This window comes from Megalobrama amblycephala, linkage group LG16, assembly GCF_018812025.1.
Source record: "Megalobrama amblycephala isolate DHTTF-2021 linkage group LG16, ASM1881202v1, whole genome shotgun sequence".
Lineage (NCBI taxonomy): Eukaryota > Metazoa > Chordata > Actinopteri > Cypriniformes > Xenocyprididae > Megalobrama > Megalobrama amblycephala.
In genome coordinates this window covers 28,294,700-28,317,942 of record NC_063059.1, presented here as the reverse complement: position 1 = coordinate 28,317,942, position 23,243 = coordinate 28,294,700, and the positions used below count along the sequence as shown (strand labels likewise).

General features: G+C 36.9%; 1 protein-coding gene across 6 annotated transcripts in view; it reads left to right on the top strand.

Annotated features, from left to right (window-relative positions):
* supt5h (SPT5 homolog, DSIF elongation factor subunit) overlaps positions 1-23,243 on the top strand; it is a 45,698-nt gene that overhangs the window by 4,434 nt on the left and 18,021 nt on the right. For 3 of the 6 annotated variants that reach the window (XM_048161589.1, XM_048161590.1, XM_048161591.1), the window contains exons 3-21: positions 10,657-10,816; positions 10,933-10,998; positions 11,353-11,358; positions 11,992-12,003; positions 14,092-14,161; positions 14,246-14,314; positions 14,477-14,542; positions 14,654-14,684; positions 14,775-14,843; positions 15,127-15,378; positions 15,526-15,615; positions 15,982-16,052; positions 16,135-16,240; positions 16,332-16,425; positions 21,260-21,396; positions 21,600-21,755; positions 21,867-22,013; positions 22,813-22,959; positions 23,048-23,173. In XM_048161589.1, the coding sequence (XP_048017546.1) occupies positions 10,657-10,816; positions 10,933-10,998; positions 11,353-11,358; positions 11,992-12,003; positions 14,092-14,161; positions 14,246-14,314; positions 14,477-14,542; positions 14,654-14,684; positions 14,775-14,843; positions 15,127-15,378; positions 15,526-15,615; positions 15,982-16,052; positions 16,135-16,240; positions 16,332-16,425; positions 21,260-21,396; positions 21,600-21,755; positions 21,867-22,013; positions 22,813-22,959; positions 23,048-23,173 (1,875 nt within the window). The remainder of the gene's footprint in view (positions 1-10,656; positions 10,817-10,932; positions 10,999-11,352; positions 11,359-11,991; positions 12,004-14,091; positions 14,162-14,245; positions 14,315-14,476; positions 14,543-14,653; positions 14,685-14,774; positions 14,844-15,126; positions 15,379-15,525; positions 15,616-15,981; positions 16,053-16,134; positions 16,241-16,331; positions 16,426-21,259; positions 21,397-21,599; positions 21,756-21,866; positions 22,014-22,812; positions 22,960-23,047; positions 23,174-23,243) is intronic. The other 3 variants (XM_048161592.1, XM_048161594.1, XM_048161593.1) reach the window with 3 other exon arrangements.

Genomic DNA, 23,243 nt, shown 5'->3' with positions numbered 1-23,243 from the left:
AGCCTATAATCTACATTCTCAATAATGTGTGAGTTCGGTGGTCTTTTATACCACTGTATTTAGTCTATAAAGATAAGTCAAGAGTTCTATATGTCCTGATGGCAGGGGAATCCTGGAGTATGACGTATTAAGGGAAACCTCAGTACTGCAGCACAGCCGCAATATAATGAAAGTTAAATGTCTATCTCAGATTTAATGTTTAAACTGTACATGAGCTGTGCATGAGCATCGGGGAATAATCTCGTTCACTCTAGAGAAAGCTTCTTACATGTAGGCTACAAAGGGAAAGTAACAGTGAAGACATTGAATTAAATGTAAACACAACTTTTGTGTCTTTATCAGCTTTTCTGCATATATACTGGCCCTGATAATCATCACACATGTTAATCACATCACACGTTAATGTAAATCCGTTTTAATGAATGAATAACTGTTGCTCTGCTCTTTGTCAACACGCGCTTGCAGATACTCGGTACTGCTTTTCCCGGATGTAAAATGTTGAAATTTGAACCACTGAATTTGTGGACGTGAAATATAATGGACTAAAAAATTGCCAGCTGAATATTATAGGTTGTATTTTTAAACAGAATGAATATTTTGGAAGTGAAATCTGAAAGATGAATATGGATTATTGCATTTTAACAATGAAAATGTGTGTGAAATGTTTTAAATTGAAATATTCACAGCTTAAATATACAACCATGTTGAATTTCAGCCCATAAAAATACAATGCATTAAAATACAAGCACGGTTAATGCAATGCATTTTTTTTTTTTTTCAAGTAGTGCAATTCAACAAGCTTTTTTTTTTTCTTTTTTTGTTTGTTTGTTTGTTTGTTTGTTTACTAAACATTTGAAAAATATACAAAACAAGGTGTCATCACTGGGTGAGGGAACAGTAATAATAATGGCAATGTATACAGAAAGATTGAAAAAAGAAAAGATAAATAAATAAATAAAAAATACATAAAAAAATGACACATATATACATACGTAAATACAATGAAGTACCACAAATAGAAAAAAAAGACAAATAGGCACAATGGTACACACCGGGCACACAGAGTAATTGCAATAGCGATAATAAAAAACTATATATATTAAAAAAATATAAATGAATAAACAAAATAAAATAAAATAAAAAGGGGTGGGGGGGAGAGGCTTGAGATAGGAATAGCATTAAGACATGTTTTCCTCCTTAAAGTAGTCCAAAAAAGGGTTCCAGACTCTAAAAAATAGTTTATATTTCTGTCCCATTATAAACCTGATCTTTTCCATTTTAAGTGCATGTAGCAAATCAAAAACCCATTGGCGATAAGTAGGTGGAACTGCAGACTTCCAATTCATGAGAATCAATCGTCTGGCCAATAAAGTTGCAAAGGCTACATTATCAGCCTGCAGATTAGTTACTTTGATGGTGGCTGGTACAACCCCAAACACTGCCATTAGAGGGTTAGGGTCTATTGGTAAAGAGAGAACAATTGAAAAACACCTAAACACTCTCTCCCAGAAGTCAAACAGTTTAGGGCATGACCAAAAGGAGTGCAGTAGGGTGGCTGGTTCACTTGAACATCGAAGGCATGTTGGATCAAAAACAGGGAATATTTTATTAAGTTTAGTTCGGGACCAATGAGTTCTATGCACTACCTTAAATTGAATCAGAGTGTGCCTAGCATTAATTGATGATGAATGTATTCGGTCAAGAATCATGTTCCAAACATGATCCTCAAATACTAGGTTTAGTTCCTCTTCCCAGAGCTTCCTCAATGGACCGGTTGAGGGGGACTGTTTTGTGTTAATTATCGTATAGATCTTAGAAATTGCCCCTTTCGTGGATTTGTATTGCTCTAATTTGTCTTCAAGAATATTTTGAGACATGCGCAAGGGAAAGCTAGGGACTGCTTACGAATAAAGCTACGTATCTGAAAATACCTAAATAAGTGAGAAGAGGGTAAATTAAATTTCTCTTGAAGTTGAGTAAAGGAAGCAAAAGTGTTGTTTATATATAACTGACCAATTGTAATTAAACCATGGTCTCTCCAAATATTAAAGGCCCCATCTAGTGAAGAAGTTGGAAAAGATATATTGCAGAGAATAGGAACAGTGAGACTAGGGTCTTTAAGGCCTAATGATAGTCGGAACTGAGACCAAATTCTCAATGAATGTTTAACAACAGGATTTTTAACTACAGTAGTATGTTTGGAGGGGATGGATGTACCCAAAATTGATGTTAAAGTTGCTGGGTAGCAAGAGAAGGTTTCCAGTTGTACCCACTGAAATTTCTGAAAATGCAAGTCATGTTGAATCCAAAATAGCATATTTCTTATGTTAGCTGATCAGTAATATGTTTGAAAATTTGGCAAAGCCAGGCCCCAAGCATTTTGGTTTCATACGATGATTTTGACTAATCCGTTTAGACTTATTATTCCATATAAAAGACAAGATATTACACTGCAAAGCCATAAAGAAGGATTTAGGAAAAAAAATTGGAAGGCACTGGAATAAATACAAAAATTTAGGGAGAACACTCATCTTAATAGCATTCACCCTTCCTATGAGAGAGAGAGAGAGAGAGAGGGGAAGATAATTCCAGGACAGGAACAGAGATTTGACATAGTTGTGGAGAGGGCTAAAATTGGCTTTAAACAAATCTGAATACTTGTGTGTGACCAAGACTCCCAGGTATTTAAAACGATTTCTAACAACTTTAAAAGGAAAGTCTGTGTATGAAATCTGAAGCTACACATCATTCAACGGGAACAGCTCACTTTTAGAAAAATTTAACTTGTATCCTGAAAAACTACTGAAAGATTCTAAAATAGAGAGAGTATGAGGAATTGAGGTAAGAGGGTTAGATAGAAATAAAAGAAGATCATCCGCATAAAGGAAAACCTTTTGTACAATACCTGCACAAACTATACCACAGACCTGAGGGCTTGACCGTAGGGAAATAGCGAGAGGCTCAATAGCAACAGCAAATAAAAGTGGCGAGAGGGGCAACCCTGTCTTGTGCCCCTCTGTAAATTGAAACAATCTGATGTCACATTATTAGTGCGTACGGAGGCTTTAGGAGCAGCATATAAAATTTTTATCCAAGAAATAAATGTAGGGCCAAATCCAAATTTTTCTAAAACTCTAAATAAATAAATCCATTCAACTTTTCATCCATTCGCTTTTTCGGCGTCAAGTTAGAGCACCACCTCGGGACTGTTAGAATGTGGAGAGTACAGAATATTAAAAAGGCGCCTAATATTAATAAATGAATATCTATCACGGATGAAACCAGTTTGATCGGGCGAAATTATTTGGCACAGTAGACAGCAGTTTGGCTAAAATCTTATAATCACAATTCAACAATGATATGGGTCTGTACGAACCACATTCCAGTGGATTCTTCTCCTTCTTTAAAATTAAAAAAAAAATTGCCTGATACATGCTTAATGGTAAAGAATGATTCTGAAGACTCTCTGAAAATACTAAGAGCAGAATTGGGCAGAGAGAATTAGAAAAAGCCTTATAAAATTCGGCTGAAAAGCCATCTGGCCCCGGGGCCTTGCCAGACTTTAGAGAGGCAATAGATTCCCCAATATCTTCAAATTGAATGTCCCTCTCTAGTGCTTCATGTGACATTTCGCTAATGGTAGGAAACAGTGTAAATCAGTGTAAAACTGCTTAAATTGGGAATTTATTTCTTTATGGTTGACCGTAATGATTCCTGTTTGTAACCTGATCTGAGGTATCATGCGAGATGCCTCAGCTTGACGAATATGGTGAGCAAGTAATCTCCCCGTCTTATCACTTTGCTCATAGACCCGGTGCTGTGCGCGTAGAATCATTTTTTCTGCCTCTTCCGTTGATAGTATATCATATTCAGTTTGTAGCAATTGACGGTCTTCATAAAGTTTAGGAGAGGGGTCAGAAGCATATTGGGTGTCAATATTTGCAATAAAATCAGACAATTTTTCAAGGTGTCTTTTCCTCTTTTGATTTTTATAAGATGAATAAGAAATTATTAGACCACGCAAGTAGCATTTCAGGGTTTCCCAAATAGTAGAATATGACATGCCTGGCGTTGAATTAATTTCCATAAAGCTAGATTTTCTAGAAGAAATCAAATCTTGGCAACTAAGCAAAGATTAATTAAAACGCCACTGACAGTATTTGGGTGGCTGTTGTGGAATCTGAAGTTCGAGCACAACTGGTGCATGATCAGAGATTACAATGACTTTATAAAAACAGCCATGTAAGTATGGAAGAAATTTATGATCCAAAAGGAAATAGTCAATTCGAGAGTATGTCTGATGTACATGGGAGAAGAAAGAGTATTTCCGTTCTGAGGGTTTCAAATATCTAAATGCATCGCATAGACCATATTTTTGCATAAGTGTGTGAATGACTGAAGCGCATTTTGATAATGCAATAATCTTTTTGGAAGATCTATCAGGATGGGGAGACATGACGCAATTAAAATCTCCACCCAATATGAGTGGATGTGAGTGAATATTGGGGATACAAGTGAAAAAAGAGGAGATAAATGATGGGTCATCATAATTAGGAGCGGGTTGAGAATAGCGTATCTCCCTTTATGGTCCACAATAGTGTCAGAAGCAACAAATGGAACAGATTTATGCACTAAAATTGCACAGCCTCTAGATTTAGAATGAAAAACAGAATGAAAAACTTGTCCCACCCAGCCCTTTTTTAATCTAAAGTAGTCAGTGGAATGAAGATGCGTTTCCTGTAAAAAGGCGAAATCTGCCTTTAAACTCTTCAAATGGTCAAACACTCGATTACGCTTAACTGGATTATTACCAGCCTTACAGTTCCAACTAATACATCTCAAAGGAGGGGCCCCATCACTGTTTGTCAAACTACTCATAAGAATAAATATTCAACAAATGGGGCAATCTTCTGGAAGAAAAGAAAATGGAGGAAAGTAACAAAACAAAAGAGAAAAGAGAGAAAAGAAGAATAAAGGAGGAGAAGGGGGATGAAAGAAAAAAAAAAAAAACGAAGACACCCTGAAGGATATATAGCTAAACTTGGAAACAAACACCGCATCAAAGTAACAACCCCTAATACAAAATATTAGATCCTCAGTCTATGGTTAGATCAAACAGGTGACTAGTAATGATAACAATAATATAGTAACAAATGATTATACTGTTAAAGGAGAAAAAGGCAACAAGCTATCAGACAGCATCCAAGTTAACTCAAAAGTTAACAGTTGAGGCAGTTCACAGTTCATATGTCATACCTTTCAGGAAGACATTATGTGTTGTTTAACAAAGCTCATCGCTTCAGCTGGCGTATCGAACTTATGTTCAATGTCTTGGTAGGTTATCCGAAAGCCGGTTAAGCCCCGCAGCCCGTATTTCACATCAGGATGCGACCTCAGCGCCCGCTTCACATCATAGTATGCAGCTCGTTTTTTGGCGATCTCGGCAGGAAAATCCGGAAAGATGTGGACATCCTTGCCCTTGAATTTAAGCTGCTTAGCTTGGATGGCTTTCTGCAAAAGAGATTCTTTAACGTAGAATCGGTGAAAGCAGATCACGAACGCACGCGGTCTCTGACCCTCAGCCGGTTTCGCCGCCAGTGTGCGGTGGGCGCGGGCAAGTAGTGGCAGTTCATCAAGACCAAAAATGTCTTTCAACATCTCCGCCACAAATTTTGTAGGCTGCGGGCCTTCCATACCCTCAGGAATTCCCAGGAGGCGCAGGTTGCTGCGTCTTGAGCGTCATTCCAGATCCGTACATTTGGCATGAAGAGCAGCGATTTCGTTCTGCAAGGATGCTACCGTTGGCTCAAGTGCCTGCAAGCTTGTCGTCCATTCTGAAGTTGCACTTTCAAGGCTAGTCAGTCTTTCCTCGTGCGCTCTCACGTCCGAAGTCACCGATACTAGCGAGTTTTGCATTTCCTCACGCAAAGATGATATTTCTCTTCGGAATTCAGCCGCATGTAAGTCAAACTTTTGATGTATTCCGGCTTCCAATGACTTAATTGCTGACATAATTGCGTCCATCGTCCTTAACTAGCTCTGAAGCGGATCCGTTGGAGCTTGCTGAATCGGCCTTTTTCTGTCTTTGAGCGTTGGTCGACATTATCACGAAAGGCTAAAAATGTCTAGCTAGATAGTCTAGTAAGTGCTAGAGGTATTTAAAATTTTGCTGTATCAAGTATATAAAGTAATTGTAGATTTATTTGCAGAGCTCCCGAACTTGCGACCTTACATGATGAACGCCAGACCGGAAGACAACAAGCTTTTTATTTCAAAAACATATGTCATTATTTTACTTCCATAGAAAAGCCCTTCTGTTGTGTTTTTACATTATTATTTAGCCCTCATGTGGTATTCAAAACCCTATAACACTCGTGGTGTTCCCGGTCAAAAATGACCGGCCCATAAAAAAAAAGCTTATAAATCACTCATTATACCATATTTTCACCCAATCTTGGATTCAATCTTTTTGTCAACATGTTCTCTTTCAATTAGGACTGGTTTTATATTTCTGTTTGCATCTGATTAATCATGGGCCTCATTTATCTGAGAGTAGGCATCTCATTTTTTGAGTAATTTTTTTTAAATTTTTGAATAATTTTGGAAATATTAAATAAAATCTGAAGAAAATTGGTATTGTTGATCACACTAGTCTACTCTAATGTTTCACCAGGAATTTTGTTTTGAAACTTTTGTTTTGTAAAAAATATGGCACATAGTCACACTTGTGGTGTTCCCGGTCAAAAATGACCGGCCTATAAAAAATAGCTTATAAATCACTCATTATACCATATTTTCACCCAATCTTGGATTCAATCTTTTTGTCAACTTGTTCTCTTTCAATTAGGACTGGTTTTATATTTCTGTTTGCATCTGATTAATCATGGGCCTCATTTATTTGAGAGTAGGCATCTCATTTTTTGAGTAATTTTTTTTAATTTTTGAATAATTTTGGAAATATTAAATAAAATCTGAAGAAAATTGGTATTGTTGATCACACTAGTCTACTCTAATGTTTCACCAGGAATTTTGTTTTGAAACTTTTTTTTTTTTAAAAATATGGCACATAGTCACACTTGTGGTGTTCCTGGTCAAAAATGACCGGCCTATAAAAAATAGCTTATAAATCACTCATTATACCATATTTTCACCCAATCTTGGATTCAATCTTTTTGTCAACTTGTTCTCTTTCAATTAGGACTGGTTTTATATTTCTGTTTGCATCTGATTAATCGTGGGCCTCATTTATCTGAGAGTAGGCATGGTCACAATGGCCGACCATTGAAAGTGAATGGGAGAGACTGAAAATAACAGAACAATTTAGTTTTCAGGAGCATGTTCATTATTTTCATGTACACATATGAGCATATGTGCTTGCAAACATCGAGCCCTTGGACCTGTGCATGTATCGATACATCTATACACACGCTACCCAGACACACACACGTTAAAACACACAAACTTTTTTGAGTATTACACACATTCTTTTCCACAGAGAGAAATTTGATCCTACCCTAACCTGCATCTAATATACATTTATCCATCTGACATTACCACACACACACACACACACACACACACACACACACACACACACACACACACACACACACACACACACACACACACACACACACACACACACACACACACACACACAAACTGGCCGTGACTGCAGTGACCCGGCTTCAAAAGAATCTTTCTTTCTATGGCGTTATTTTACTGTCAATTGTCGAGAGCACATTATTGTGACGCGAGAGCATATCAATGTAATGCGCGAGCGCAAATCTGTCCGGTCGCGGATTTCCTCTGCTCTCGTGCAAATCTGTCCGCTCGCGCGCGGATTTCCTTTGCTCTCGCGCAAATCTGGACGCGCGCGCTCAAATATACAGTGCTCTCTTATGAACTGCCTCTCCTCTCGCTCAGATATTGCGTGTGCACGCTCAAACTGTTTCCTGCGTGCTCAAACGTGTCCTGCGCGCTCAAACTGCACATGTGCGCTCACGAATCTCTCCGTGCTCTTGCAGAAATTAATTTGCTTTTGGATTAAATGCTGTCAAAAGTTATAAACCAATCAGAAGAGACGACTGATCCATGAAAATGCTACGTGGAATCTTATTGGCTGAGAGTGAACTGCGCCTGGAATTCTTTCGACAAAAATATATATTTTATTTCTTTACAATTTAATAATATTTATCAAATGTAACCTAGTCTAACTGCATCACATTACAGGTCAAACCCCTATTTATCTAAACAAACAAACAAAAAATGTTTCTTAAAGTTATTGTGGTCATACGTTTTGTGTTTAAATTTTTTTTAAAAAAAAATAGGTAACATTTTACAATAAGGTTTTTATTTGTTAACATTAGTTAATGTATTATCTAACATGAACTAACAATGTGCAATACATTACTGTAATTATTAATCTTTGTTAACGTTAAAAATACAGCTGTTTGTTGGTTGTTTACTTCACAGTGCATTTAATAATGTTAACAAATACAACATTTGATTTTAATAACGTATTAGTAAATGTTGAAATTAACATTAACAAATATTAATAAATGCTGAAGAAGAGCAATTCATTATTAGTTAATGTTAACTAATGCAGTTAAATAATGTTAACGCAACCTTATTGTAAAGTATTACCAACAAATATCTTCTGATTTAAGACCGAACAAGATCAGGGTCAAATCGTCATTCCCTTAATACTTAATGTGGAGATCACATACCACCATAGTCAATTTCTTTTGAGGTCTGGAATTAATGATTCTGATACATCAAATACATTCTGATGATACATCAAATACATTTTAACAGTCACTGGTCACCACCTACTGGCAGAACAGTGTAACAACATTAGTTTCAACATTCATTTAGCTACTTATTTTAATTGCTGAAATCAGTGTATATTCAGACTATAAATTGTTATTGCAACATATAGCTTACATGACCACTGCTTTCAGCAGCAATGCAAAAGCAGGTTTAAATATTCTGGTATGATTGTAATTTCAAAAGGTTTAATAGACATAACCGAATCGTTGTCATTTAGGAATAAGATCGCGTTCTTTTGCTTAATCATGCATACACAAGAGCTTAGGTATTTAGGTATTTAAAAAACTTAGGTGTTTTTTACTCAAAAAATGAGATGCCTACTCTCAGATAAATGAGGCCCATGATTAATCAGATGCAAACAGAAATATAAAACCAGTCCTAATTGAAAGAGAACAAGTTGACAAAAAGATTGAATCCAAGATTGGGTGAAAATATGGTATAATGAGTGATTTATAAGCTATTTTTTATAGGCCGGTCATTTTTGACCGGGAACACCACGAGTGTAACAAGGTAACAAAACCCCCACAAAAAAAGTAAGAAAATTTCCAAAAAAAAACTTGAGATTTAGTTATACCCTTTGGGAACAAAGTCACTAAGTTTCAGTCCAAAGCGATAACATTAACTAGTATTTTCGGGAAAAAGAAAATCTTCTCCGGGTCAAATTGACCCGAACACCACATGAGGGTTAGAGTAGCTTATAGGGGTGTGACGAGACCAGTATCTCACGAGACGAGACGAGACTCGAGATTGAGTTCACGAGACGAGACAAGATAGCGAAATACATGACGAGAAAAAATATTCTGCAGGTGTATTTGAAATGTTTTAACTAATCATTTTGTAATGAATGTCATTTCAGTTCTACTTTCTGAGACTGAATTATCATATGCAGTAAAAGACAACAATACTCAAGCACTGTAAAAGGTTTTGCCACAAACTCAACTGACTGGCTTCTCTTCAGATCTTACTGTACATGAATTATGAGCTTCTACAGCTTTTGACCTCCTAACTGAACTCCTCTCAACAAACTGATCACAGAAATAAAAACAGTATAAATAAAAATGGTAACACTTTACAATAAGGTCTCATTTATTAACATTAATGTATTAACCAACATCAACTAACAACGAGCAATATATTTGCTACAGTATTTATTAATCTTTGTTTGTTAGTTGATATAGTCATTCATTGTTAGTTCATGATAGTTCACAGTGCATTAACTAATGTTAACAAATGAAACCTTATTGTTTGTACTAGTAAATAAGAAGAAGAGAAAACTGTTATTCATTTTTATGGTAACACTTTACAATAAGTGCAACCATAATCGCACTCTCTCAATATTCAAAGATCAAATAAGACCAAATTTTTCTTTGATACAGAGCTAAGAGATGGTTACAACTACACTGCCCAGCCTAAAATAGCTTTCATATTGAGAGATATCTGCATTCATCGGGGAGCCGCTTTCAAATGTGGGGTATTGAAATCACGTTTGAATGCGCGCGCGCGCGTTTACTTTCACTTTCAACGGTCGCGCGTACTCTGTAAATATGGAGCGGCGGCGACCGTTATCCAACTGAATTAAATGTTTTTTTTATTTAAATACAAAGCAAAATGACAGTGGAGGCATAATGTAAACGTAGCGGTGGCATATTCTTTCCTAATCATCCTAACACTCTGTCATGGCAACATCACGAGACTACTTTTCGCCTCGACGAGAAATCTCGTCACACCCCTAGTAGCTTAGGTTTGTCTTAAATAGTTCATCGTTTTAAATGTCTGTTTTTATCAACTATCTCATCCATTGCTCAATTTATTCCATTCTTTAAGGATGAGGAAGAGCAGGGGAGTGTAGCTGGCAGTGACAAGGCTGAGGAGGAGGAGGGTGAAGATTTGGAAGATGAGGAGGAATATGATGAAGAGGAAGAAGAGGACGATGACCGGCCCAGGAAAAAACCTCGGCATGGTGGCTTCATCTTGGACGAAGCCGGTTCGAAAAATCCCTTACCAACATATATTTCTTATATTAAAGTAATTTACAACATATTTGGCCTTCTTTGCATACCTGAAAAATATATGTATAAAGAAGTATCTCTTTTTGACTAGATGTTGATGATGAGTATGATGATGAAGATCCATGGGAGGATGGTGCTGAAGACATCTTAGAAAAAGGTGTGACATGTTTATTAATTATTTCTGCTTGTTTTAAATTACCTAAATTACTTATTATTTTGAATTACTTCTATTATATACATTTACTATTTATTTTATAGCTGATGTAATAATGTCCCCTCTATATGCCTGATATAAACTTTGCAGATGGAGTTAAAACTCTGTTGATATTGTGTTGCCAGTATGTGCTGAATGCTTTATATCATATCCATAACATAAATGAATAAATGGAGGCATTTTAAGTGAAATACCAACAACAGGCTGTACATGAAATGTTGTATAAACCAATGCCAGTAATTTGAATGTATTTCTTGCTCTCATTGATTCTTTATTTCTTGTGCATGCCTCCTTCAGTTAACGGTAAACCAACTCCAGATTTCTCTGTTTTCTCTGTCTAATTGAGCTGATTAATTTTCAAATCATTATTTCACATTCGGTAAAATCCATTCCCATAATCTGCACCCCTCTAACATCTGTTTGTGATGTTTAAAGCTGTTTGGCAGATGTTTAATTTGTTTACATTTCTAAACAAGGAGCATGGATGGCAAATACATTTTTAGCAGTACATTTTTGCATTATCTCAACATATTCGGTAAGGGTAAAGTTAATGAAGGCGATCATTATAAAATGCACCATTCATCAAACAGGGGACTGTACAGTGGGGACTGACTGAGTTCTGAAAGAGAACCAAATATGGTCATTTGCCTGAAAATGCTCCTTTGAACAAAAAAGAAAACCCAATTCCTTATTTTGATAGTATTCAATTGTGCTTATTGTATTGCATAAGCTAACAGTGACATGACATCATTATCATGTAGTTTCCATCTTTAAAATATATCACATGTGTAAGCCTGCTCATCAGTGGTAATTTCCCTTTTTTTATTTCTGTTTACCTGATCCTGTTTATGTCCTTGCCTGAAATTGCTGTGCACACATGACATTTTATTATGGCTCATGTTCCTCCCTTCTTCCCTCACCACTGGATTTGTTCAGAAGAGGCTGAAGGTATGTGCATAAATCTTCTGATGTGCATGGATATTCACTTTTTATTATGTATCAACAGAAATGGGCAGTATTTTAATTAAATGTATTTAAAATATGTATTTAATTACTTTTGGGTATTTTGTCATTTGTATTTTCCTTTACAAAGAAAAAATCAAAATAAATTCAAATATGTTATTTTATTTTCGCATACAATAACCTTCATCTCCAAGCTTAAAGGTAGAGTAGGTCATTATCAGTTTGCGCCAACGCTTGATGGAGGGGCGTGTCTGAAGTGGTGCTGACGTGACCGTCAAAGTGAAAACAGCCAATCACGTTACTTTCCGGTGTTGCATGAATGCAATTGGCTAGCGTCTGCGCTAGTGTATTTGCTTAAGGTGATCGGATTGGCCGAGGCTTGTGATGGCGCTTAAAGTTGAGAAATTTTTAACTTTTGCCACGAGCAACATGAGTAAAGCGACTCACAATTCAATTCAGAAACGCATGACGTCATCAATTCAAAGTAAATGAAAAGCGTTAACACCAACGCCCTGTGTGAATGCACCATAAAAGGTGGCTGCTGTTTCGGTTGCGGAGCTCATGACCGACATCTCTTTGTATAGCAAGGTCAGAAGCAGGTAAAGAAGCTGCTTTTGTGCTCAATCAAACTGCTTAGGTAAAGTATCTAGTAAAAAAAGTCGGTTGTGTCTTAAATTAATGTAACTATAAGTATATTCAGTCTGTGTGTTTGTTCTTAAAGTGACAGCAGCCTAATAAACCTGCTGCTCTCTGTCATTAATGTTAATCAAGCAACAAAAGAAAAAGAGAAAATCTCTCACTGCTCCTGACTGAATAACTTTAGTATGTAATCAATATATATTTAATTGTTACAGTGTAATTTCTTTATTGAATGCTACTGTTAAAAAGTTGTTAGTGCTTTTTGAATGCTTTGGCTATACATAGCAACTGAGAGCAACTTTCTCTTACGTGTATCTAACGCCACTGTTACTCTTGCACTTCAAAAAATACTTTGTATTTTCAAATTACAAATTACTTGTATTTTAATTAAATACATTTTACAGCAATATTTTGATGAGTAAATATTTGTAATTTGTAACTAAATATTTTTTGATGTATTTGTGGCCATCTCTCTGAATCAACCATGTGTTCAATAGCTGTGTTTATATGCATTGCTTAAGGTCAATCTGAATAAGTTCAGTTTTTTTTTTTTTTTTTTTTTTTTAAAGGAAATTAATTCTTTAGCAATGATGGACAGTAAAAAGTGACAGTAAATAAATGCTGTTCTTTTGAACTTTCTATGCATCAAAGAATCCCAAAAAAAGCATCCCAGTTTCCATGAAAATAACAAGCAGCACAACTATTTAATAAGATGATAATAATAATAATAATAATAAGAAATGTTTCTTGGCAGCAAATCAGCATATTAGAATGATTTCTGAAGGATCATGTGACACTGAAGACTGGAGTAACGATGCTAAAAATTCAGCTTTGCATCACTGGAATAATTTACATTTTAAAATATATTCAAATAAAAAGGTAAATTTAAATTGTAGTAATATTTCACCATATTACTGTTTTAACTGTATTTTGATCAAATAAATGCAACCTTAGTGAGCATAAGAGACTTCTTTCAAAAACATTTAAAAATCACACCCCTAATTTTTGAATGGTAGTGTACTTTTTATGTTATTTTCGGTTTAAATTACAATTTTTCTATTTAATGGATTAAGATATTTTTTTTTTAGATAAATAAAGCCTATGGTCCTAGACAAGACAGTTTATGGTGTGGGTGTGTGTGATTTACGTTGTAGAACAAAACGTCAAAGCATGCTCAAGTCATTATTTTTTCTCATAAATTGACAAACTACATTATAAAATCCCATAGGAAAATCTTGAAGGAACCAGCGCCGAATGATGTTCTGACATCATACCTGCACCACTCTATTCAGCTTGTTGAGGCACTAGTAATTAGTCAAATTATTAACGCATTATTTCACTGCATGTAAACATAGCTACTAGCAATTTGTTTTTTTCTAGCCACAATATTTTTCTTTTTGTCATTTAGTTGCTTATTCTGTTTTCATCTGTTAGTGTCCAACATAGACCAAGCAGTCTTGGATGAGGACCACTCTGGTTCAAGGAGGTTGCAGAATCTCTGGAGGTTTGACAACTGCACTAACCACACTTTTAGCGTGACTGAATCTGAAGAATGGAGATTATTTTAATTATATGTGTTTCTCTGTAGGGATTCACGAGAGGAAGCTCTGGGGGAGTATTACATGAGGAAATATGCCAAGTCCTCAGGAGGCGAGCAGTAAGTAGACAAGAGTTCATCCGTACTCAAGAGTGTATGGTACTTTTATGAAATGCATGACTGACATCAGCACATGCCAGTTTCGGAATTAAAGGAATCTTGCCGAACTGCATTAACCTTTCTGCTTTTAGCTAAACATTTTTGTTCTGTTGTTTACTGCAGTTTCTATGGAGGCTCTGAAGATCTTTCTGATGACATTACCCAGCAACAGTTGCTTCCTGGGGTCAAGTATGGGAAAAAAAAAAAATCCATTTAATGATTATTAAATGTGCTGAATTAAATATTTATATATAATATATAAGACCACTGGGCTTATATTAAGAGATTTTTCTCTTGCAGGGATCCTAATTTATGGACCGTTAAGTGTAAGGTTAGTATTGGACATATCTAACATGTGGCTTACGGGTGCTGTGATGAGACTGCAGTATGTGCAAAGTTTAATTTTTCTGTTTCTCTGTAGATTGGAGAGGAGAGAGCAACTGCCATCGCCTTGATGAGAAAATTCATTGCTTATCAGTGCACTGACACAGTAGGTTTTCCATAGTCCCTCTGTTTTAACTTGAGGTCTGTTTGTTTCGGTCATTATTACGTAAGGCACAGAACTTAATGAACATAAACTTGGCGTCTTTGTGTAAAACCTTTCCTTGCAGCTTTGTTTTTCTGAAAATAGATTCCTCTGTTGCTTTTTTTTCTTCTTTCAAATTGTAGGCCAAGAGAGAAGAAAACACCTGCAGTGCAGACAGTACATTTTAGCATAAAAATGTTTGCTTGAAGGTGTCGTACTAATTGTTGTGCTTTATTTCTCTGCACAGCCACTTCAAATCAAATCAGTGGTGGCCCCTGAGCATGTCAAAGGTTATATCTATGTGGAGGCATATAAGCAGACCCACGTCAAGGCCGCCATTGAGGGTGTTGGAAACCTGCGCATGGGCTTTTGGAATCAACAGATGGTGCCCATTAAAGAGATGACAGATGTGCTGAAAGTGGTTAAGGAAGTGACTAACCTTAAACCCAAGTCTTGGGTTCGTCTTAAGAGAGGCCTTTATAAAGATGACATTGCCCAGGTGGGTACACCATAAAACTGGCTATATGGTCATAAAGAACTACTACAATTTTTTTTTTTTGGTTCAGTTGAATTTTATTATTAGGTTTTAAGGCTCTGCACCATGAGAACGTTTTTATGTATGTATCTAATAATTTGCCTTTGTCAGGTGGACTATGTTGAACCGAGCCAGAATACGATCTCATTGAAAATGATTCCTCGTATTGATTTGGATCGCATCAAAGCGAGGATGAGTATGGTGGGTTATGTCATCATAATGATCATGTATCATGATGTATTTATGCTACTATAAATATATATTAATGTTTTGAACATTGATAATAAGCAATGTTTCTTGAGCACAAAATCAGCATGTTAGAATGATTTCTAAAGGATCATGTGACTCTGAAGATTGGAGTAATAATGCTGAAAATTCATCATAGGAATAAATTACATTTTAAAATATATTACAATAGATTTATAGCATTTCATAATATTACTGTTTTTATTGTATTTTGATCAAATAAATGTAGCTTTGGTGAGCATAAGAGACATTCAAAAGCACAAACTTTGGAAAGGTAATGTATATGCACTATGTGACCTGACATTATCATTCATTTCACAGAAAGACTGGTTTGCAAAGAGGAAGAAGTTTAAGAGGCCACCTCAGAGGCTTTTTGATGCTGAAAAGATCAGGTAAAAGATTGATTTTTGAGTCTCATAATCACAACCCACTTAAACGTGTCAGCTACACTGACACGCATGCTCTGCTCCACAGGTCTCTTGGCGGTGAGGTCAGCCATGATGGTGACTTCATGATATTTGAAGGCAACCGCTACAGCCGCAAAGGCTTCCTATTCAAAAGCTTTGCCATGTCAGCTGTGGTAAGAGCCATCATGCTCATTCTAGTTCTGGGTGTCTGTCTGATCGCTCCTTATTGGTTCACTGGTTCAATCCATGTCTCTTCTTGCGTAGATCACAGAAGGGGTCAAACCCACTCTGTCAGAGCTAGAGAAGTTTGAGGACCAGCCAGAGGGTATTGACCTTGAAGTAGTCACAGAGACAACAGGTAAAGACAACCATAGCAGCTCTAGATCTCTGCAACAGTGCATCAAAATAAAAAAAAAAAAAAAAAATTATATGCATAAATTTCTTTCTTAACCTTTTATGTTCACATAAAACATAATTGACCATATAAGCGCAATAAGCAGAGAAAAAGAACTCAATTTGGTACTGAGAGGCAGCTTTATGTGCATGTACTTTGAGTGTGAGCACAAAATCTGTAGGAATGATTAAATTATGTGCAATACGTGCAATCCCACACCGAAATTCAAGCCCTGTAACCCCAACAGTATTCATCCAGAGTAAATGAGACGAGTGAGTGAGGGGAGGCGGGTTTGTGTTTCAGATATTTCAGTATCGATTAGGGGTTGCACCGACTAGTAGACTTTAAAGGGCTAGTTCACCCAAAATGAAAGTGTTTGTACGTTAGACTGTCCATGTCGAGAAAGGTAATAAAAACATCATCAAAGTAGTCCATGTGACATCAGTGGGTTAGTTAGAAGTTTTTGAAGCATCGAAAATACATTTTGGTCCAAAAATAACAAAAACTACGACTTTATTCAGCATTGTATTCTCTTCCGGGTCTGTTGTCAATCCGGGTTCACGACTCTGCAGTGATGCTGCTGACGTAAGACGCTGCTTGACGTGACGCTGACGAGGACGTGTTAAACAACGTGTTCTACATTGTTTGTATTTTGGTATTGCTATATTTTTTAAAATGGTGCGTAAGTGTGCATGGCGGATCGCGGATGTCCTAATCGCCAAAAACAACCACGTAAAAGTGCATTACCAACGCCGACAGATGAAAGGATTCAATGGAATCAATTCAATGGAATCAATTCAATGGAAAGGATTCCGGAAGAGAAGACAATGCTGAATAAAGTCATAGTTTTTGTTATTTTTGGACCAAAATGTATTTTCGATGCTTCAACAAATTCTAACTAACCCACTGATGTCACATGGACTACTTTGATGATGTTTTTATTACATTTCTGAACATGGACAGTCTACCGTACATACACTTTCAATGGAGGGACAGAAAGCGCTCAAACTAAATCTAAAATATCTTAAACTGTGTTCCGAAGATGAACGGAGGTCTTACGGGTTTGGAACGACATGTGCGTGAGTCATTAATTACATAATTTTAATTTTTGGGTGAACTAACCCTTTAATACTCTGCCATGAGGCTTTAAGCATGACGTCGACTAGTCGCTGGTCATGACCTATAGAGGGCGCAGCAGGATAAAGTCCACATTTACGCTCCATATCCAACAGTTAAAGGTGGTACAGGGGATGTTTTCGTCGACTGAGTTTTTGAAATGAGCGCATGCGGAAGAACAACCCCCCTCCTTCAGTGTTTGTTTACCACCGGCATTCGCTGTGTTATTAAGCCGGGCACACATTTAACGACTAGCTAAAACATTCTAAGACTGTGCTCAACATACAGCGATTGTTTCCTGCTCCTGAAGCAGATTTATATACTTTCACAAGGAATTTGAACACCGACTGTAATCGCAGACTGAACGCAACTGGCTCTGACTGGACGCGTTTGAGCGCGATCAGTCATAAGTATCAATTTACATTCATAATCGCCTTACAATCATTAAGCCGCGCACACACTTAGTGGATTCATTATGTCGGACTCACCGCAGGTGACTCATAATCTGCAGTTGTTACTCCTGTCTCCTGACAAAAACATTGCATGCGGAGTGTGGAAAGTTACTAGAGCGCGCAGCCGCGCGTCTCTCACAAGGAACGTCATGGCAGTGATTGACAAGTCAGAGGGCCAATCCGCGCACGTCTCTCACAATGGCAGTGATTGACAAGCCAGAGGGCCAATCGTTTACGCGATGATCGCGTAAACGATTGGCTGATGTTTTTAAGGCCCTACCTCATGCACAGATGATGTATATTAATATTATTACTTTCAGTGCACCTAATAAATAGTCTTTCATCAGTTAGTAAAGACAGTTTCAAGTAATATTGCAAAAATGTATAAAACAAAACATCCTCTGTACCACCTTTAATGACAAATAAATGCATACTCCAAGAGCCCTCCACAAGATATGTTTGATTATACCATCTGGATTCTCTATATTGATCGGATGAATGCATGTTTTAAAGCTTATTTTACACCTAAGCTAATCGCCGTTCTAAACTGCGCTGCTACACATACACATGCAGACAGTAGCGTGCAGATCGCGCGCGCTCACAGAATCATTCAGTAGTGCAGAAATGTATTGTCAACACTGTTCTGTGATTTATCAATAAAATAGCTTAGAAACTGAAAAGTTCTAGCAGACGTTTCTTAGTAACTAAAACCCACAGCTTCACTATTAGTACAGAGAAGCTGCCAGGTAGAATTAATTCACACACAATCGCTCTCTCACTAATGCATTCATATAAGTGTAATCTTTTCTGTGCTCCTTTATCTGTGTCTGATTTAGAGCAAGCAGAAACCTGTGAGAAATATAACAACCAAGGACAAAAGAACTAATAAAAATAAGCTGCTATGTAGGAGCAATATTTGTGGGCAGCGTTATATGGCATAGCTGTGTACAAGCCAACCTGCGTTCGAGTCTCGGCATGAGGTTCAGACTTCAGACATGGCTCGTTCACACAGAGCGCATTTTTGCTTTCAAGATGTCGGCAGTGGAATGGGGGGAAAACGGAAGGTTTCAAGACGTTTTTTTTTTTTTTTTTTTTTTTTTAAATGAACTGATTTGAACTTGAGCGCAGTATCTTTAGAATGCAGTGTGTCTGTCTATAGCACGTGTTTACATAGAAAAACAATGGAAAAGTAGCACATTGGAATGGAAATGCGCCTTCTGTTTGAACAGCCCCTTATGTGTTCATTAATGATGTCATCATCGACTAGTCAACTCGACTTTAATCACATAAATGTCGACTGTAAAAAAAAAAGTTGTTCAACCCCTAGTATCGATATGTATTGAAAAATAAATATGTTTTGACAACACTACATTGCTCTTAGCTTACTATTTCAGATGCTTTTTTTTAAGACTACAATTGAGAAAAAAAAACAAAAAAATGTTTATATATATCCATGTCAAGCCCTATACATACATACATACATACATACATACATACATACATACATACATACATACTAGGGGTGACCCTGAATAGTCGATGATTCGAATCTTCGATAGGAGGAACCTGATTCGACTACCAATCTCACAGTCGAATCGTCGCAGAGGTGTTATGAGAAAAGATATGGGGGTGCTCAATATCTGATTGATTTTACATAGACATACTGGTTCTTTCCCAATAGGTTAATATACAGCCTATTATATTAATACCATAAATAAAAATGTGAAAAGAAAGAAGCCTTTAATAAATATTTTAATGTGCGTGAATAAATCCAACCTGTGACCATCATCCGTGACAGGCAGAGGAGCATCTTTGCGGCAGGGATTAAATCTTTAACAATGTCTTGGATAAAGTGTACAATTGGATGCACTTTGAAATGGTAAAAGATGATCCAAAAAACGTATGATGCAAGTTGTGCCAACAGCTCATGTCCTAGAACTCAACAATGACAAACACTGTGGCACGCTTCTGCCGGTCAACGAGCTGACTATAGCGCGCTATTTGAAAAGACTCAAACGGACACAGACAGATCGCGTGAAAGACTGGATTTTTCTCTCTCAATCAGGTAGGGTAGCTACAAGTGATTTCAAACTATTTTAGACGGATGTAATTTGATTTTTGAATGTTTAGCTAAAAAGACTGCCAATCCAGTTCAGCGTTTATTGTCTCTGCAGTTAAAAAGACAAAGTTGACAATTCTGGCTATATACTTTCGTCATTTTAATAATTTCTTTAATTTTAATTTATTTATTGATCACTCTGGGTTATCTAATTTAATTATTTGTGGCTTGTGTTTTGAATATATGTTCCCCTGCACTTCAGGCATTTTGCAGTTTGACTCGATCATATTTCTGTTCTAATTCAATTCTGTAAATTAATGTTTGATTAAAAAAAAATATATAATTTTTTTTTATTAAATGAATTAAATTTTTTGGTGCATCAATGTTGGGCTGTAGAGTTAAAGCTTGCTTGCACAGACAGTTTAGCCGATGTAATTTGATTTGCCGACATATGAAATGTATATCTGCAGTGTGGCTTTTCTGCAGTTATTTTTATACATTTTAAGGTTTATTGATCCAAAATGTTTTTATTCGTTTTCTTCTATATCTTTGAGAGTGTTCTGTACATCGTGGCTTTGAATGTTTATCCACATTGCCTTTCATTTGTTTAAAAAAGATAAAATCATTGTCAGTTTCGTCTATCACTTGACAGGCAGTTTGGTCGGTTTATTAGAAAGACGTTTCTCTGTGCTGTGTGTGAAAGAAAATAAAAGTTGTCTTAAGCCGCACCCGCGGGTATAGGCTATAGTCCTACTTCATTTTCCGTGTCCCGCTCCATCTTGTGCACAGTTCAGCGCGCGGCCCTTTCAAAGTCCGTGCGCACTCTCTAGTGGACTGCTGTTTTTCAAGCTCAAATCATGCAAGCTTCAAGCCCCCACCCCCCAGTCGAATATAGGCAATCGGATTCGACTATGTAAATCCGTAGTCGAGGACACCCCTAATACATACATACATATGCATATAAAAATGCTTGGGTAAAAAAAAGCCATGTTAATAAAAAAATTGACATTTTAACTGCTGTAAATTATTACCATGATACTTTTTTTTTTTTTTTTTTTTTTTTTTTTTTTTTAATAAAGTTCTGAGCAGTCCTGTTCATACATTTTTGCAGAGTGAATCACAAAGAATTTTTTATAATTATTATTACTTTTATAATTTTTTTTTTTTTCAGGTAAGGAGCGAGAACACAATCTCCAGGCAGGAGATAATGTGGAGGTGTGTGAGGGAGAGTTGATAAACCTTCAGGGCAAAATCCTGAGTGTGGATGGCAACAAGATTACCATCATGCCTAAGCATGAAGACCTCAAGGTGAGCAAATCAGCACATGGCATTTTATCTTGGCTGCTTTTATTAGTTCGAAGATGAAGTGAGTAATTTCAGTGCCATTAGTGCCAGGAGTTGCTAAGCTTTGAAAGTTTGAGTTCACGTGTCTTGAATATCCTGTTCTGCATGATGTGTCCTTTTTTGCACCATGATTATTGCTTCACTGTCTTGTCTTTGTTTTTATTTAGGACCCTCTTGAGTTTCCGGCTCATGAGTTGAGGAAGTACTTCCGTATGGGTGACCATGTGAAGGTTATCGCGGGACGTTTTGAAGGTGACACGGGCCTCATAGTCCGTGTGGAGGAGAACTTTGTCATTCTGTTCTCAGACCTCACCATGCATGAAGTAGGTTTCACTAGTAATCTATGGAATAGCCCATTCAGAAAAAAAACACACAAGATACAGCAGTCAATGTTGTGTGCTCTTTGACTGATGCGATGCCTCTTTTTGTTCCAGTTGAAGGTCTTGCCCCGGGACTTGCAGCTGTGCTCTGAGACTGCCTCAGGTGTGGATGCAGGAGGCCAGCATGAGTGGGGAGAGCTGGTACAGTTAGACCCCCAAACTGTAGGTGTCATTGTCAGACTGGAGAGAGAGACCTTCCAGGTAAAGTCCAAGAGAAACAGACAAGTGTAATGTGATTAAAAAATCCAGTAGGACACACTTGCTGGGTTTGGTTTTTCCACAGCAATAGTATAATTTTCACCATTGTTCATTTAAAGGGTTAGTTCCCCCAAAAATGAAAATTCTGTCATTAATTACTCACCTTTATGTTGTTCCACACCCGTAACACCTTCATTCATCTTTGGAACACAAATTAAGATATTTTTGATAAAATCCGACGGCTCAGTGAGGCCTCCATTGCCAGCAAGACAATTAACACTTTCAGATGCCGAGAAAGCTACTAAAGATATATTTAAAACAGTTCATGTGACTGCAGTGGTTCAACCTTAATATGATAAAGCAACGAGAATACTTTTTCTGCACCAAAAAAAACTAAATAATGACTTTATTCAACAATATCTAGTGATGGCCAATTTCAAAACACTGCTTCGAAGCTTTACAAATCTTTTGTTTCGAATCAGTGGTTCGGAGCGCCAAAGTCACATGATTTCAGTAAACGAGGCTTTCAGTGGTTCTCGTGACTTTGGCAGTTTGATACGCGATGCACCCTTGCTGAATAAAAGTATTAAAACATTTTACTAACCTTAAACTTCTGAACGAGCAGAATTCGCAACAGAGAAACATCATAAAAAAGCTTAGTTTTACCAGGCAAGAAAAAAGTTAAAATACTTTTATTACACTCTTTTAAATGACAGGCAGGACTTTGCTTCCTACAGCTGCCATATTGAGCATTGCTTTTTCTGCTGTCTCTGAATTTTCTTTCACAATGATTTGTTTTTAGGTTCTGAACATGCACGGGAAAGTTTTAACCGTACGGCACCAAGCAGTGAACAGAAGGAAGGACAACCGCTTTGCTGTTGCTCTCGACTCTGAGCAAAACAACATCCATGTGAAGGATATTGTGAAAGTCATCGATGGACCTCATTCGGTACCTACCAGAGAGACCTGGGTCAAAGGTTTGACATTTACTGTGTAACTGAAAGGAAGTTAATATTCTCATTTATGTAATCTGTCAGGGGCGTGAAGGTGAAATTCGACACATCTTCAGAGGCTTTGCTTTTCTTCATTGCAAGAAGCTGGTTGAAAATGGAGGCATGTTTGTCTGTAAGGCACGACACCTTGTTCTGGCGGGCGGCTCAAAGGTAGGTCTGTTTTACACCTGTGGACAAATCTAATGTTTTACCCAACTTCCCTATCATAAAACAGTCTTTT